Source organism: Anopheles gambiae, chromosome 2 (assembly GCF_943734735.2).
Source record: "Anopheles gambiae chromosome 2, idAnoGambNW_F1_1, whole genome shotgun sequence".
Classification (NCBI taxonomy): domain Eukaryota; kingdom Metazoa; phylum Arthropoda; class Insecta; order Diptera; family Culicidae; genus Anopheles; species Anopheles gambiae.
In genome coordinates this window covers 71407882-71425913 of record NC_064601.1, presented here as the reverse complement: position 1 = coordinate 71425913, position 18032 = coordinate 71407882, and the positions used below count along the sequence as shown (strand labels likewise).

At 44.5% G+C, this 18032-nt stretch overlaps 1 protein-coding gene across 1 annotated transcript; it reads right to left on the bottom strand.

The window, feature by feature from the left end:
- Positions 1–15620: 15620 nt before the first annotated feature.
- On the bottom strand, positions 15621–17376 carry LOC133391654 (uncharacterized). Its single transcript, XM_061647222.1, has one exon. The coding sequence runs from the start codon at positions 17221–17223 to the stop codon at positions 15760–15762; it is 1464 nt and encodes a 487-aa protein (XP_061503206.1). The 5' UTR covers positions 17224–17376; the 3' UTR covers positions 15621–15759.
- Positions 17377–18032: the final 656 nt, after the last annotated feature.

Genomic DNA, 18032 nt, shown 5'->3' with positions numbered 1-18032 from the left:
TTTAATACATCATATACAACTCAACACAAATTAGATTTTTTTTCCTACAGATCGCCATACATGTTACTCATGTTGTAGGCTGGAAGTAAACAAATTGAAACGACTGTGCTTGCACAATTGCTAGCTGTGAGCGAAGCATAGAATAGTAAATTAGAAGAGGAAAAAAAAAATTGTAGAGCAATAGTTCAAAATTATTATAAAAAAATTGACCCATCAACGAGAAGCCTTCCAAATAGTGGTGGAAGCTCTGAATCGGACCAACCCGATTCCGATTCCGTGTTCGGAATCAATTCCAGAGCCGATATCGGAACCGATTCCAGAGCCCAATCGCTATTGCCACCACGAGGTAGCCAACGCCATCGATATCGTTACAACGAGGTCCAGCCAACGCCATCGCAACTGTTACCACGAGGCCCAGTCAATGCCATCACTATTTCTACCACGAGGCTTAGCTTAACGCCATCGATATTGCTGCTACGAGGTTACGGTCCAGCCAACGCCATCACAATTACGGTAAAGCCAGACGATTCGCTTTTGCGGCCACGAAGTCATAGCCAGCCCTCCACCATATATACGAATTCATATTTATATATTATTAAAACATTGGATCCTTATGCTTGAAATTGAATCGAGTTTTCGAATAGTGAATTTTTTTTTATTATGCTAGATTTTTAATTTTTTATTATCATTGCCATACGTATTATTGTAAATAATCATTAATATTATTATGTTATGCGAATTCCAATTAATATTTTTCTTCATCGTTGCGAAGCAAACATTGTTCGTTAGAACAGTGAAACTGTTACTTAACTGTAAAGTGGAAGAGCCAACCACTTGTCGTAGAACGCGTTTCCAAAAAATTACCGAGTTTTTGGGAGGAAGTGCCAGAAGTTTGGTTCGCTCAAGCCATAGCTGAATTCGAGATATCAAATATTCACAAAACCCGAAAATTTCACAATACCCCAAGGGAGATTCGATCATATACATAACGATCTTGTAGGACCTCTTCCATCATCTGAAAATAAAACATACTTATTCACAATCGTAGATCGGTTTACGAGATGGCTAGAGTGTTATCTTTTATCGGACATCACAGCGACTACGATTGCCAAAGTTTTCGTAGAAGAATATGTTTCCCGTTTTGGTTGCCCATTAAGGATAACTACCGACAGGTGTAGACAGTTCACATCACGACTATTTGATGAGTTAACCAAGTTATTAGGTACACACCACATCACAACAACAGCTTACCATCCGCGGGCCAATGGCATGGTAGAACGGTTTCATCGCCAATTTAAGGAAGCTTTTAAAGTATGCCATGAATCGCCAAAGTGGACTCTACGAATTCCATTGATTCTTTTTAAGGCAGGGGGGCATTGCCCGTACTCGCTAGTGTAATTTCAATTTTCACAAGCGCATCTGGCGGCGGCTTAGCGAAACAATTTTCCAAACATTCTGGAGCCGCTTCAGAAAATATGTTATTTTTCCATATTTTTTACTTAATTCGGACGAACAAAGTGTTGCAAAAGGTAGATGCACATGTCCTGCACGCATTACATCCATTTTTTGATAAAAAAAAAACTATGGAAAAACTACTTAATTTTGATACCTGGCATGACCATTCCCTCGATGACCAAAAAAAACTTCCACCAGCCGCCGCCAGATGGGCTAGTGGAAATCAAAACTACACTAGCGAGTACGGACAGTGTCCTCCGGCCTTTCAGTATTCTATTGTCATAAAAGGAAGAATTAAAAGGTTCTCCCGCGGAGATGGTTTACGGACAAAATCTTAGATTGCCATCCGAAGCGTTTTTACCATCTATCGGCGTAACCATTTGAGATACACCAAAATTCATAGCTAATCTAAAAACAGCATTTCGGTCCACGGGACCAACTAGTCCGAAACACAATAGCTCCACAAACAATTATAAACCCAAGACCCTCGAAACATGCAAGAAAGTATTTGTCAGAATAGCAAAGTAAGTACTGCTCTGCTTCCTATGAAGGGCCATAATTGGTTATTCGAAGGTGTTGAAAAAAATGTCTATTTAAAATCAAGGATAAACATGAGTCGACCGTCTCAAACCCACTTTCGAGTCTGAAGAAGCAAATAAACCACCTGAGATTTCCTCTCAACCAAAACGACGCAAACACGTACGATTTCAAAAATAGATTGCCAGTTCGCTTACGCGTTTGACAGCACATCTTAAGCGTGACTACGTCACTGCACAATGGGCAGTTTAGAACAAATTGCGGGATAAAATTATTTTTGCAGAAATGGTTAGTTTTTATCGTTTGTAGTAAAGTATTATGATAGTAAATAACATTTTATTTGTAGTTCCCATCCATACCACCAGGTGGCGCTACATAAAATAGTGTTTTACGGGATCTTTGTTTAGTTTTATTAAATTTGTGTGTTTTTTTTCTTGTATTATTTGTTGCTAATAGTATAAACCATTTTAAAATATACTGTAATGTTCCATAATGAAGATTAAATAAATAATAATAATAATAATATATAAACAAAACATAATAATTTTGAATAAGATTATATTTTCTGCATTGTATAGGACAATTGTACCTAATTCTCGTCACTTTTACTCACAGGTAGTACAAATATTAAAAATTTACACACACAACTTAGGTGGATGCTATTACAAGCTCCTGACGTCTAGTTCACTTTTCTAAAGACATGAATAAAGGCATTTAAATAATTAGATAGAGCAGGTGCATTGAAGTAAAGTACTTCCCATATTCGTAATGAAAAGCAGCACATATTGTTTGTCTTTGAATATTCATCCAATACCTTTCCAAGTGCTGTACTGCCTTCAGAAGGGGTAATAAAACTACAAATTCCTTCTTGGTTTTACAACTATCTGAAAAAATCAAAATTGTACGATAGCTACAAACTAAGTATTTACTTCATTTGTAAAGTTAAACCCTGTCTTTGTTTTAGTGCGTGTAGCTACTGATATTGAACTGGTTAACGAATCAGAGGAATACAGCTCATTATACAAAATGTCCTTCTGGATGCATTTTCTTTCTTGCAAAATATTCTTTGTAGCATCTCCCCTCTATCCTTATATTTAGTTTGTCATGAGTTTTGGGAGTTTCTTCTCCCAAAACGCCAATAGATGCTACTGCATTCATAACGTTTTCCTGTTATGCGTATAATTTAAGAATTATTTTCCTTATCTTCTTCTTCTTCTTTGGCTCAACAACCGTTGTCGGTCAAGGCCTGCCTTTACCTCTTGTGGGTTTGGCTTTCAGTGACTAATTATTGATTTCCCACCATAGCAGGATAATCAATCCTACGTATGGCGGCACGGTCTATTTGGGGCTTGAACCCATGATGGGCATGTTGTTAAGTCGTACGAGTTGCGAGTATTTTCCTTATATCCTTATATATAATCTGCAGTAGGACCAAAAGGTATTTAGTTCTGATTTGCTTCATTATATTTAATGTTAAAGTTAGGTTAGAATAGAAATTTACATATTAGATAAGTACATGAGCTGAAACTAAGATACACAGGTTCGTAATTGAAATTAAAGTTGATCAAAAGCACGTAGAATATATTTTTGTAGAATACACGAAATACGCTACACTAGGCACCTATGGAGCCGCCTAGTTACGCATGTGTCTGTTTTTAGAAAAAGTTGATGTGAAAAAACTTCAATAAAATTCGCGTTCGCAAACTTTCGCAGAATATTTCTTCACAGATTGATAGTATATATATTACACTATGATGTGCCATATATGAGACAACGCCACTCTACGCCACTTTTATAATGGCATCAAGTCAAAAGTTAAAATGATGAAAATTTTCAGGTGGTTTCTTCAGTTATTATCGTATATTTTTGCATAAAATTAACTTAGCTCAAAATTTGTCATGTGTTTATAAAGCTGACTAAATATCCTTTATAAAATGTCTAAACTTATCAAAATCGGTTCATATTTGAAAAAGTTACAAAGGTTCAAAGTTTTCCAAAAAAGTGAAAATTTGTCTGCGTTTTTTTAACAAATCTCGACTTTGAGAGGTGTTTTCTAGAGAACCAGAACAGATACAGAGCTCATATTTGGTATTTTTCTTAGTTTAACCCTTAGTATTAAAACCTATTATTTGGAATTGCGCTATTACAAAGTTGATTTTTTGAATTTCATCCCGGCAAATGCCCATCCGTGTATAATAAATTAATAAAGTTAAGCTCCAACCCAAAAGCTAACAAGTTCAAACTGTACTTTGTCTTTGTACTCTGCATCTGTACCTAACTGTCTGTCACTATTTTGCAACTCTTCGTCGTTTTGTATCAGGGCGGATTCAAAATTGGTTTTGGGAAGAAGACCTTCGCTTAGACGCCTCACATTCACGAACTCTTGGAAGCAGTGATGGAAAAAATGAAGTTTTCGGAATCAGTTTCCGGAATCGCTTCCGGAGTCAGCTAAAAAGCGTTCAACTAATGAATTCTGACTGTAGTTCGTTATTGACAAAGACAAGTAATTCGATCAGATGTGTTCAATCGTCTGCATTATTTAATATACTTACTGTTTCGCAAAACATTTTTCGCAGCATTTTGTTGAATGGGTAACGATAAGAAAAATCCAAAAATAGCGTTCAACAAATATGGAAACGTTATAAAACTATTTAAATTCATAGGCTCTAATGAAAATATTATGCCTTCCAATGCATTTGTAAAAGATTTATGGCAAAAAAATTCAAACTGCCATGAAACAAATTCATGTCTCTGATCTGAGAACTACTACATACTTCAAAAAATTTAGCGTAAATAACGATGATTAACCTCTATCACCCGATTAGCCATGGTGCCGTACTCTTCCTTGTACATAATTAAATTCTATTTTTGTAGATAGCATGTCGATTTGTAAAAGTTTACAATTTCTTGGCTGTGTACTATGTTACCAAATACTTAGTGTGGACTGATATGTTGAACGAACTATTGCATTTAGTTCACAAGTATTTTTATTCGTTAAATTAGATAACGTTATCCAAGGCAGAACATTGTTTTCAGAAATGTTAATGTTATGAATAAATGCTAGTGGAATAGATAATATTGTTTTGTTATTTACATTCATATATATTGTATATATCTTTATTCTCTACAACTGCAACGCGAGAGTAATCCTTCTATTAGAGAGTTATTGAAAATAATCTACGTCAAACTAAGATCAAATCTTAAAAGGGAGATAAAGTTGAGCAAAAGAAAAATATTATTTGAGCTTCGCATCGAAATAGCTCGAAAGCCTTGGGGATTGGCTTTTGAAACTCTTATGGGCAAGAGAAGACCCAAGAAGCCTGTGGAAAGATGCCCCGTGAAGCTTCTTCAGATAATCCAGCTGCTGTTTCCTACCCATGGCCCTCCGCTACTGAATTCGATTATCGACTCGCCAGAATCCACCCCTGTGCCTATTACGACCACAGAGATTGAAAAACTCGCAGATCGCCTCAAGTGTGGAAAAGCACCCGGCCCAGATGGTCTCCCCGCTGAGGCAGTCAAAGTGGCTTTGAAGATATTCTTTTTAACCACGTTGCTATGGCTAGTCGAAACCCGAACTAACTTCAGCTTGTTGCAAGAAGAATGATTCGAGCCATAGCTTCCGCTCAACGTCGAGCGGTTCGGCTCGATTCGAGCGACTTCGGCTTTGTCTGATGGGGTGGTAGCACAAAGTTTTAAAGCTAATAAATACGCAAAATAAAGTGTTGTACGGATCAGAATTGTGCTCTAAAATGGTGCTAAATTTATCACCACACTATGTTTATTCCGCTTGCGCATACAATGATATAGAATAAAGATATCTTCTTCTTCTTTGGCTCAACAACCGTTGTCGGTTAAGGCTTTCAGTGACTAGTTGATTTCCCCCCATAGCAGGATAGTCAATCTTACGTATGGCGGCACGATCTATTTGGGGATTGAACCCATGACGGGCATGTTGTTAAGTCGTACGAGTTGACGACTGTACTACGAGACCGGCTCACTACCACAAACACTCACGACAAATTTAAATATCCGAGCTGCTGGTCTTGCTTCCATTTTTGGTGCAGCTTGGTCAGGATCAGACGCATTGTTGTTGCCGCTGCCTCTCATGAGTCGGTGTGCTGCAGCATGACTTGTACCAGGTTAGAGCGGCCGACCTCTACCCTGCAACTCACGTTCAACTGCAGGCGTTCCTCGGAGAATCGAGGGCAGTTTAACATGACGTGGTCCACCGTCTCTTCTTCATCCTTGCACGCAGGGCACCGAGAAGAAGAGGCGCGATTTAATCTGTGCAGATAGTTTCTAAAACAGCCATGGCCGGAAAGAACCTGGGTAACAAAGCAGTCCACATCAACATGTTTCCTATCTAACCATGCTGCAACGTCGGGGATCAGCAAGTAGGTTTATCTTCCGTTCAACGAGCTACTCCACTCGTTCTGCAATTGCCGCATCGATGTTTGCCTTGAGGCTTTCTTTGCAGTCTCTGTGTGAAAGATTCCCCCGCACGTGATTTTTGGAAGGTCTTCGAGTCCACCTCGAGGGTGATGCAGAGAGGCATCATGGTCGCAATAACGCATACCGCTTCGTACGAAATGGTACGGTACGCGCTAGTAACACGCATGGCCAACTTTCTGTGTACCTTATTCACGGTGTTCTGGTGTTGCTTCTAATTTAAATATATACGCCCAAACCGGCGCTCCGTACCTCTACACCGAAATGACGCAGTTAGCATGAAGGCGCCTATTGCTGCTACTCGGTCCGCCAATGTTTGGGGTGAATGCCGCTAGTGCATTTACTGCTTTCATGGCCTTCTTGCAGGCTTCCTCGAGGTGGCTCTTAAATTTCAGTCGGTCATCAATGACTACCCCAAGATACTTCAGCGATCTGGTAGACTCGACTTGTATACTTCGTGCCATTATCGAGGCTTTTTGGTGCACCTTGTGACTGTTGATGACGATGAACTCAGTCTTCGCATGCGCAATCTCTAGCTTTGCATCCCGCATCCACCGGTCAATCCGACCGACTGCATCGGTGGCGAGCATCTCTACCACCTCAATAGACACAGCTGAGATGGTGAGAGCGATGTCGTCTGCAAAACCAGAGATTACGACACCAGGAGGGAGGGCGAGGGTCAGTATTCCATCATACATGACTGTTGCGTACGACCTCATTATGAAGTAAAAGCATTTATGCGGATGTAGCGAAGTAAAACACTTCAAGTTAAAACATCTCAAGTTAAAATAAAGTTCAAGCAAAACACGTCTCAAGCAATAGCGCGCGCGCTTCAGAAACGCAACAAACATAAACAGGTAGTCAACCGTTCTCACAGTTCAAACGAGGAAGTAACTTACGCAATTCATAAACCATAGGTACATGTCGCATTAAATATAAATAAAACTTGTTATCAAAATAGTCATAGTTACAGTTAGCTGACCTGTATGCGGTCAGCAACTAAATAGCATATAAGAGATGAAAACCTAAATAAAGTAAGCGGTGATGGGATTAGTTTTCACTCCTTCCACCGTATCGTACTGCAGCACGCGACCGTCAAAATAATTCCTCAACAGCCTGCACAAGTGTGGGGGAATCTTCATGCGCTCTACTGCTGCCGCGATTGCCTCCCACCGTCGATGGTAAACGTCGATGGGAGTTAATGCGGTACCTTTTTCCAGCACCGCCAGTATCGCGTTCACCGTAGATCGTTTTTTTTTCCGAAAGCTAAATTGACGATCAGATAGACCGTGTGGTCCCTAAGTGTATTTTGTTAGGCGGTCCAAAATTACCATCTCTTGCACTTTGGCCAGGTTATCCACAAGTCCCATGGGCCTCAAAGCTGACGGGTGACCTGGCGGCTTACCTGGCTTCGGTATCAAGACTAGTTTCTGTCTTTTCCACATTGACAGAAACTGGCCGGTAGTCAGGGTGTTCATTAGCACGTTTTTGAACACATCAGGGTATGCCAACATAGCCGCCTTGATCGCCTTATAGGGAATGCCATCAATACCATGAGCTTTGCCATATTTTAAACTGACTAAGGTTCGGTGGTGCATGTGTTGGAAACAGGATTTCAATAATGCTCTTCAGCTTTACAACACTTTCAACACTGTTTCGGATTGCTTCGACTTCGACATCTCAATTGAGTGCTTCAAAGAACGTCTCCGGCTTTTGCCGTGGCCGCAGTGAAATGCGATGCAAATCTTGTTTTTGTTACGTTTTTTTAATGAACAGTTACATCTTAATTAGGTCATAAGGCCCGTTGAAGATTAAAATAAGTAATAATAATAATAATAACACTGTTCAACAGGTTCCGAAGACTTTACCTTGAGTGTCTTCTTCTTGTCCTGCTCATGTACGACCACGTCTAGTAGACATGGCCAGGTCGCCAATCCGTTTCCAGGAAACTCGGTCCTGGGCTGCAGTCCTCCAACCACGGCTGCATCCGATCTCCGACAGGTTCGACTTCACCTGATCCAGCCAACGAGCTCGCTGTGCTCCTCTACGCCTCGTGCCGAACGGGTCGCTGATGAGCACCCTCCTGGTGGAGCATGAGTCCGGCATCCTCATCACGTGTCCCAGCCATCGTATCCTTCCGGCTTTAATGACCGTCAGGATATCAGCACCGCCAAAGATAGTCCTTAGCACCCGCCGTTCGAAAATGGCGATTGCATTGGCGTCCTCCGTCAGCATAGTCCAAGTCTCGTACCCGTAGAGGACTACCGGACGAATCAGTGTGCGATATATGGCGCATTTCGTGTGTTGCTGGAGTCTTCTGGACCGCAGGAGTTTGTAGAGCCCGTAGTAGGCACGATTTCCCTGAACAATGCGCCTTCGGATTTCGCTGCTTCCCAACAGTCAAAAGCCGAAGATTTTATATTGACCTTTCGTTTTTTCTATCTGTCTCTCGCTCTAATTTGAGTGATTTTCCCTTCGTGAGTATCCACGAGCTCCCTCGTGTGGTTGTTGTTGTTGGAAGTTGAAACCGAACCCCCTTCGTACGCTGCCAAAATCAGCGAAGAACGAAATCGAGTGGCTCAAGTGAAAAAAACGAAAAAAAATGACGAACGAGTGTGCTGTGACAATAACACACACACGCACAAGGCGACACCCGAAATCTGGTGCGATACCGGCTTTCAGTGGAGCAAGTACACACATGCACACATTTGGCCACACCACGGTGATACAACACACAGCCACGCACATGGCGATACACGCTGTGTGGTGCGGTGCGGCGGACGTTCAGAATTCAGTGGTGCAAATACACACATGCATACACTTGGCGACACACGCTCTGCTGTGCGGTGAGGTTTGTGTTCTGTGTCCAGTGGTGCAAATACACACACACACGCACTTGGCTACACACGCAGTACGGCGCGGTTGACTTGGCAGAAGCGCATACACATATTCACGCAGTAGGCTTTACTTTCAGTCCAGTGAGGTTGGTGCTTGTGTGTTGTTTCAGCGCTTGGTAGTCAGCGGATAAACCCCGTAAAAAATGGAGTTTTGTTTAATTTGAGGTAAGTAAAAGTGATTAAAATTATCAACCAACATCCCCCCTTCTAATTAATATCATTTTTCTTCCATTTCATGTGTGTTTCACGGCGAACGGAGACAACAAAAACCTGTGGCTGTGTCGTAGTGTTGGAGCAGTGGCCCGTACAGTGCAGCGAGAAAAACCAGGAGCAACAGCGATGAGGAGCAGAAAGTGCTGTGCTGAATTTGTTTTTTTTTCACTGTGCGAGTGTAAAAAGTGTTTTTTTTTAATTATGTGCGTTGATTTATAATTAAGTGCAGTGATTATTGTGCAAGTGTTGTGTTTTTTTTTGTATTGTTGGTTCGATATTCAATAAATCGATTTACGATAGTTTAATGGTGTGCACTGTATCATTTCGGAAAGAAATCCTGGCAAAAAAGGGGGAGGGGGCTAATTAAACGAAGGTTCGTGCAGACCCCCGTTCGGGTTTTGCTTCGGCTTCGGGTTTGCTTCGGCTTCGGGACCCGACGGATCGGTTGAATAATTTCGCCAACTCAGCTTCAAAGCCAGCTTCAATCTCAGCGGATCTCTGAGTGCTGGTGACCGGTGGGTTACGTTGTTGTCCGAAGTTACGATCGTACCAAGGTAGCAGAACTCCTCTACCACCTCGAGATCGTCGCCGTCAACTGATACTCTGCTTCCAAGTCGGTCTTTATCACGTACAGAGCCCCCGGCAAGCAGGTACTTTGTCTTCGTCGCATTGATCCTCAATCCAATCCTTTCGGCCTCGCGTTTCAGTCGGGTGTACGCTCCGCACACCGCCGCAGTTGTACGTCCGATGATGTCGATGTCATCCGCGAAGCCAAGGAATTGGAGAGTTTGGGTGAAAATGAAATATCTTGGTTTCCATTCGTTGCATTTGGGGTTTTGTGAGGGTGGCTTGCAAGGCCTCTCCCCCAACCTCCTGTATCGTCGGAGGGTCTACGCATCTTTGATTAATGTCCCTTAGGATGCCAGGACAGAAGGGCCAGCCAGCCGCCCTGTCTTAACCAGCCTTAACATGGAGACCAGATGCTGCCCACTCCCCCCCCCTGCTCAATTTAGCCATATAACCCATCCTCCCAAGGGGTTGGGTTTCCCCGTGTACCCAAGCTCAGTTTATTGGAGAGATATGTTACCGTTCTGTACGCCGTGGACGTATTGAGTCGGAGTAGGGTATGGAGATCCTATATTAACCTTCGAGAGGTGTCGGAAGATACCCGTATCAGTGCGGTATTGCTACAAACACTGCCAACAGAACCCATGAGTGTATTGAAGGCAAGTCCCCAGCAAGTGTTGCCTTTTACTGGCTTTAATCGCTCTTTTAATCTCTGACCTAGCCGCAATGTACACGATCCTGAGTTGCTGTTTGACTTCAGGGCATCTTGCTCGCTGCATTTTGTGCCGTGCTGCTACGCATTCAGCCCGTTGTCTTTTAATCGACGCGTTCCACCAGTACACGGGTGGTCGTCGTACGTTAGGAGGTTTCCTTCTTGGCATAGCGCCATCACAGGCTTTGGTAAGGGCTATCACTATTTAAGAGGCGCTCCCCAAGCGAGTCAACACGCTCGAAAGTAGCAAGGAAAGTAGAAATGAAGTAGCCTTCTACTTCCCTTCTACTTTTGTTGCTTAAAATCAGAAGAATGTAGAAACATGTGGGTTCCAGGAAAGAGCAAAAAATGAGTTCTTGAGTGTACACACACGCACACGCGACGACTCACGCTTACGTTCTTGTTCTACGCCCCTCCCCCTTCTCACTCGCCCCACAGATCTATTTTTAGATCATCACACTTCCATCGACGGCGGTCGATGTGACGATGTGTGTCGTCGCGTGTGTGTTGTCGATTTGGTCAGAAAAACTTTTTCTTCACACCAAATCTCTGACATGGAGCGTCGGCGTACCGATTGAACCATCGCGACTTTGACCAGTGCGCGCGGTTAAAACGACCTTTTGTATTGTGTTGTACGTAGCGTGCGCGCCAAAATTTTAAGAGTGCGCGGAGAGTGAATGTGGTTTTTTGGGGGTGGGGGATTGAGATACAGAGACAAATTTCGCTGCACATTAACACATACATTCTCACTGCACGGGTTGAACTGCGAATGCTCAGTTCTGAGAGAATATACTCGAGCGCTCGCGCATGAGTGCAAGCAAGCGCGGTATAGAGGATAGAGCGAGACAAACGATTATTTTGCTCCAAGCTTTCTACTTTTGTCCCGTTGGGTCACGGCTTCGCCGAAATCTCCGAAAGCTAAAAGCTGCTCAAAGAAATCCTCATTGAAGGATTCGGTTTTCCAGCCTCTACCACCAACTCGGGACCCATGCGCTAATGATGATGTTAGCCTATGCCCTTTGGTTGATGGCATATCTGACAATATTATGGTCGCTGAGAGTGAGTACATCACTAACTCGCCAGTTTAATCTCTCCAAGAGGGTGGGACTGCAGAACGTAATATCAATGATTGATGTCCTTTCGTTTCTGTTGAACGTGGGGGTTGTGTCGGTGTTTCCCGGCGCTACTCCCAGCCGGGCGAAGCTTTCGAGAACAGCATCACCTCTGCTATAAGTTCGTTTGCTCCCCCATTCAACAGCCCAGGTATTAAAATAACCGGTAATTAAAAGTGGTTTATGCTCATCCAACTCTGCTACGAGGTTGTCTAAGATAACATGGAACCTCTCTAGCTCCCAGCTTGGGGGAGCATGACAGCTGCAGAAAACACTCCATGTGTGTGTGTGTGTGTGTGTGTGTGTGTGTGTGTGTGTGTGTGTGTGTGTGTGTGTGTGTGTATGTGTGTGTGTGTGTGTGTGTGTGTGTGTGTGTGTGTGTGTGTGTGTGTGTGTGTGTGTGTGTGTGTGTGTGTGTGTGTGTGTGTGTGTGTGTGTGTGTGTGTGTGTGTGTGTGTGTGTGTTGTGTGTGTTTGTGTGTGTGTGTGTGTGTGTGTGTGTGTGTGTGTGTGTGTGTGTGTGTGTGTGTGTGTGTGTGTGTGTGTTTTTTTTTTTTTTTTTTTTTTTTTTTTTTTTTTTTTTTTTTTTTTTTTTTCTTACCCAGTAAACCCCCTCCTTGGGCCATATACCCTTCCCCATGGGTTCACCTTTCGGTATGCTTCTTGGGGAAGGGCTTATGCATTAGCATTGCATCCTCGCTATTGCACAATGAACCAGAGTTCGCGAGACAGATCAAAAGTACTATCAAACATCACACAGCAATAGAGCTCACAATCAATACACCAAGCACTTCACACTTCGCATACTGCTCCATGGGGCACACATACAAAACACTCCAAACCGTACCACGTTCACACGCGTCCCAGGTCCTGATCTCCTCTCCACAGCTGGTCCAGCCTTGTCAGGATCAGTCTCATACATGTTGTTGCAGCTTCCCACAACTCTTCGCTATGTAGCATCAGCTGCACTAGGTTGGTCTGTCTTACGGCGGTTCTGCACTTCGTGTCAAGCAGCTGGCGCTCCTCTAGGAAACGTGGACAGTAGAACATTACATGTTCCGCAGTCTCGTCATTGTCCTTACATACTGGGCATCGAGGTGAAGAAGCGTGCCGGAATTTGTGGAGGTAGCTCCTGAAACACCCGTGGCCAGAGAGCATCTGCGTGACAAAATAATCCACGTCACCATGTTTCCGGTTTATCCACATTGCTACATCGGGGATTAGCGTGAAGGTCCATCTCCCATTACAAGCGTTATTCCAAGCCGCCTGCCATCTTCGCATGGACTCCTCATTTGCCTCCTTTGGGGATATAGCACGAGTATCTGCCGCGCGTGAGCTCTGGAAATTTACGGAGTCCTCCTCTAGGGTGATGCAAAGGGGCATCATACTCGCAATTACGCATACTGCTTCATATGAGATGGTACGGTACGCGCTAGCAACGCGTATGGCCATTTTTCGGTGCACCTTATTTATAGCGTACTGGTTCTGTTTATTTCTTAGTATGTGTGCCCATACTGGTGCTGCATACCTTATATTAGAAATGGCTACGTTGGCATGTAAGCGTCTTATTGTGCTGCTTGGACCACCTATGTTGGGTGTAAATTTAGCCAACGCGTTTGCAGTTTTTGTGGCCTTTATGCAAACTTCCTCAAGGTGCTTTCGGAACTTTAATCTGTCATCTATGATAACTCCAAGGTATTTGAGGCTTCTTATAGATTCTATTTGCTTAGTGCCTACCATTATGTGCGCTTTTTGAACCTCCTTGTGGCTACTTATGAGAATAAATTCCGTTTTGGCGTGTGCTATTTCCAACTTCATTTCTCGCATCCAATAGTCAATCCTGCCGACAGCATCCGTAGACAGCAACTCGACCTCCTCTACACTATTTCCTACGACAGTCAGTGCAATATCGTCTGCAAACCCGATGACCTCAGCTCCTGTGGGTAGGGCCAGGGTTAATACTCCGTTGTACATAATGTTCCACAAGGTGGGGCCAAGTACTGATCCTTGCGGTACGCCAGCAGAGATGGTAGCTATTTTTGTTCCCTCTTCCGTGCTATACTGTAGAACGCGCCCGCTGAGATAGCTTCTCAGTAGCCGACACAAATGCAAGGGGATTTTCATGCGCTCTAGAGCTTTTGCTATTTCCTCCCAGCTAGCAGAGTTGAAGGCGTTCTTCACATCGATGGTGATGATCGCGCAGTAACGAGCCCCACATCGCTTCCGTTGAAAGGCAGCATCACCCTTCACCAGTACCGCCTGTATCGCATCAACCGTGGAGCGCTTCTTGCGGAAACCGAACTGACGATCTGATAAGCCGTGTTCTCCTTCTGTATATGGTGTCAAGCGATCGAGAATTACCATTTCCAGTGCTTTGGCCAGTACGTCGATCAGTCCCAGTGGTCTTAGGGCTGATAAATTCCCTGGAGTCTTCCCTGGCTTTGGTATCAGGACTAACAACTGCTTCTTCCACACTGATGGAAACTGTCCTGTCGTAAGTATGTTGTGGAAAACTTTTTGGAACACCCTAGGGAACATCCTCATGGCCACTTTGACTGCTTCAGCGGGGATACCATCTGGGCCGGGGGCTTTTCCACACTTGAGGCGATCTGCGAGTTTTTCAATCTCTGTGGTCGTAATAGGCACAGAGGTGGATTCTGGCGAGTCGATAATCGAATTCAGTAGCGGAGGGCCATGGGTAGGAAACAGCTGCTGGATTATCTGGAGAAGCTTCACGGGGCATCTTTCCACAGGCTCCTTGGGTCTTCTTTTGTCCATAAGAGTTTCAAAAGCCAATCCCCAAGGCTTCCGAGCTATTTCGTCGCGTAGCTCAAGGAATATTTTTCTTTTGCTCAACTTTATCTCCCTTTTAAGATCTGATCTTAGCTTGACGTAGATAATTTTCAGTAGCTCTCTGTTAGAAGGATTACTCTCGCGTTGTAGTTTCCTACGAGCAGCAATGCACTCAGCTCGGTGCTTCTTGATCGAAGAATTCCACCAGTATTCCGGTGGTCTGGTGTTTATTGGTGTTTTCCTTCTAGGCATTGTGACGTCACACGCTCGGCTCAGTGCAGACACGAGCTGAGAAGGATTTGCAACGTCTCCAAAGTCACCGAAATTCAGGGCCTCTACAAACCGGTCTTCGCAAAAGCTCTGTGTTTTCCAACCTCTTATATCCGTTGTCGTCGCCAAAGTTAGTTTACTCGTTTGCCCCTTGTTGACAGCATACCGTATCACACGATGATCGCTGCCTGTAAAAGTATCGCTGACGCGCCAGTGTAGGTGCCAGGCCAGAGATGGGCTACAGAACGTAATATCTATCATAGATGTCCTTTCGTTTCTGCTATAGGTAGCGGTTGAGCCGACGTTTCCCAGAACTACATTAAGTCGGGCAAAAGTTTCGAGCACTGCCTCTCCTCTGTTATTTGTCCGTTTACTCCCCCATTCGACAGCCCAGGCATTAAAGTCGCCGGCAATCACCAAAGGACTGCATCCCTCCAGTGCTGCACATAGATTGTTAAGCATTTCACTAAATTTTTCTGGTTCCCAGCTAGGAGGTGCATAGCAGCTGGCAAAGAATACTCCGTTAACTTCGGCTATGCAGAAGCCCTCGAACGTTTTTGAAACAACCCGCTGAATGGGATATCTTCGCACCGCCCAAATTGCTGCTGCGCCAGTTTTATCAGCCACCCAATTCGTAGATCCGATTGGAGCCCTGTAAGGCTCTGATATAATAGCAATATCTGCCTCCTCTTCAATCAATACCTGGCTCAGGAGGTCCTGGGCTGTTTCACAGTGGTTCAGATTTATCTGGACTACTTCCATGATGTTGTTTTTTTCGTCACTGGGCAGAATGCTCCACTCGAATGATGCGCGTTGAAACCAGCTGGACAGAACACACATCGAGGAGTTTTTTGGCACGCAGAAGCGAAGTGACCTTCATCTCCGCAGCGCAGGCAGCATTTACTCCTGTCTGGACCCTTGCAGTCCTGTGAGATGTGGCCCGTTTGCCAGCAGCGGTAGCATTTTCTGCTCGGAGTGCTGACCCGCACTGGGCAGACTGACCAGCCTATTTGTATTTTCCCTGCTGCTGTCATCGCCGGCACTAGCTTTGCTGGAAGTTTAACGATGGCAGTCTGCATACCCGAGTAAGAAGATTTCATTCTTACTTCCAATTTACAGCCTTCGGTGCAGGCAAATTGATTTCGCACTTCTCGTTCGACATCATCTGCCTCTGTCTCTTCATCGATATAGCGAATTTCGACAGTCTCCATTTGCCCAAGGGTTTTTACTTTTCCGGATTCTCCGATGGCCTTTTGGATTTTTTCGGAATAATCTTCACTGTAGGTACCATCGTTCTTCTTTAGCTCAAAGAGTAAACCTCCATTTTTGGTACTTCTAACTCGTGCGACTTGTTTGCCAAACGGCTGTAGCTCGGGATCAGTCTTCAGTTTTCGAAGTATGTCCTTGTGTGTAGACACTTCGTTTGTCTCGACCAGGATCGCCTCCGTTTTCGGTCGCCATGAGGTCAGTTTAGTTGGACCATTTGGTGCACCAGGTCTACCTTGACCAACATCTGTGGCCGAATCTATTGTAGCCTTACGTTTGGCCTTTTTGCTGACCACCGTGCTCCATAACTCGCTACTCTCTGATTTCTCCTGCTCTTCAATAGGTTCTGGGGCTATCTGGTTACAATTTGGGGCATCGTTCTTTGCCCGTTTTACCTCCTCTGCTTCCTCTGGTGTTCTCACCTTCCTGTTTCTCTTCCCCGAGATCGGTGTAGTTGTAAGGCCTGCCTTGGGTTTCATAGACGCCTTTTCGATCCTTTCCACCCTCATCTTCATGGTAAGCAGTTCCCGTTCAATACAGGTTAGCGACGACAGGATGCTCACCGACATCTTCTTGATCGGAGCATGTACATTGTTTCGATCTTTAGTGAATTCATGCAACTCTCTTGCAACCGCCAGAGCTTCTTGCAGTTTACTGATACTGGAAGCAAGCTCTTGTTCCGTGGAGGAGGGAGGAACTAAAAGCGGGAGTTGCACCATGGTCTGTCCTGCGCTCTCTGACGCCAACAAGGTTCCTCTTTCAGCCTCCATGTTGACTAAGGCGTGTTCAACCGGTGTTTCTTCAACGGCAACCACTGCAGGTGATGCAGAACTCTGTGCGTTTTCATCCGGGGGTGACCTTGGTGTCTTGCCACTACGACCGAAAAAAGCACTTATGTCCTTAAGGGCGGACCCTAAAGGACGCGGATGAAGGGAATCGCCTCCGCTCATTCCGCTATGCGAGTCAACGTAAATGTGCAACTCATTTATTTCGCCAAGTGCATGCGCACCGTAAGACACAAAGCGCGCACGACACGTGTATGTACACCCTAATTTTTTACAGTCGCACTCACGCACTATTTGCACTCAGGCACTCACGCACTCATCAGGCACTACGTACACTCAGACACTCGCGCGCTCTTCAACTGGTTCAAAGCACGCATAACACACACAGTGCCGTATGTATCAATGTTTGTTGCGGGACAGGAAATCAAAAGAAAGAATGCGTAAGTACACTCGCGCACTACGTACACTCAGAAACACTCGCGCACTTATCAACTGGTTCATGGCACATTTAACACACACAGCACCGAATGTGTCGATGGTCGTTGCGGAGGCAGGAACCAAAAGGGCAAAATGCGTAAGTACACTCGCCGAAACCTTTTTGTAAGCCTCCTGTGCAATGTGTTAGTTACTTCGCTAAGATGCCTACACTACACACACCCGCGCACAGCGCCACCGGGCGACCGGCGCTCTTCGGGAAGCGACGCTACAGTGATCAAGAACGTATCGCCGACAAAACACCGTTAATACGCAATCCCGGGACCACACCGCACGAGACACTGCACTCCCAATCACTACAGCAAAAAATGTTGTTAGAACTCCACTGATAATATTGCTAGAAAACTCTACAAATACCGCTTGCCAGCCAGCATCATTGACAACACGTCCTTCTTCGCCAACCAATCATTGTGTGTCAGCTCCCAGCTTGGGGGAGCATGACAGCTGCAGAAAACACTCCATGTGTGTGTGTGTGTGTG

Coding starts and splice junctions, on each gene's coding strand:
- LOC133391654 (XM_061647222.1), bottom strand. CDS start 17,223: ATGAGCGGAGGCGATTCCCTTCATCCGCGTCCTTTAGGGTCCGCCCTT.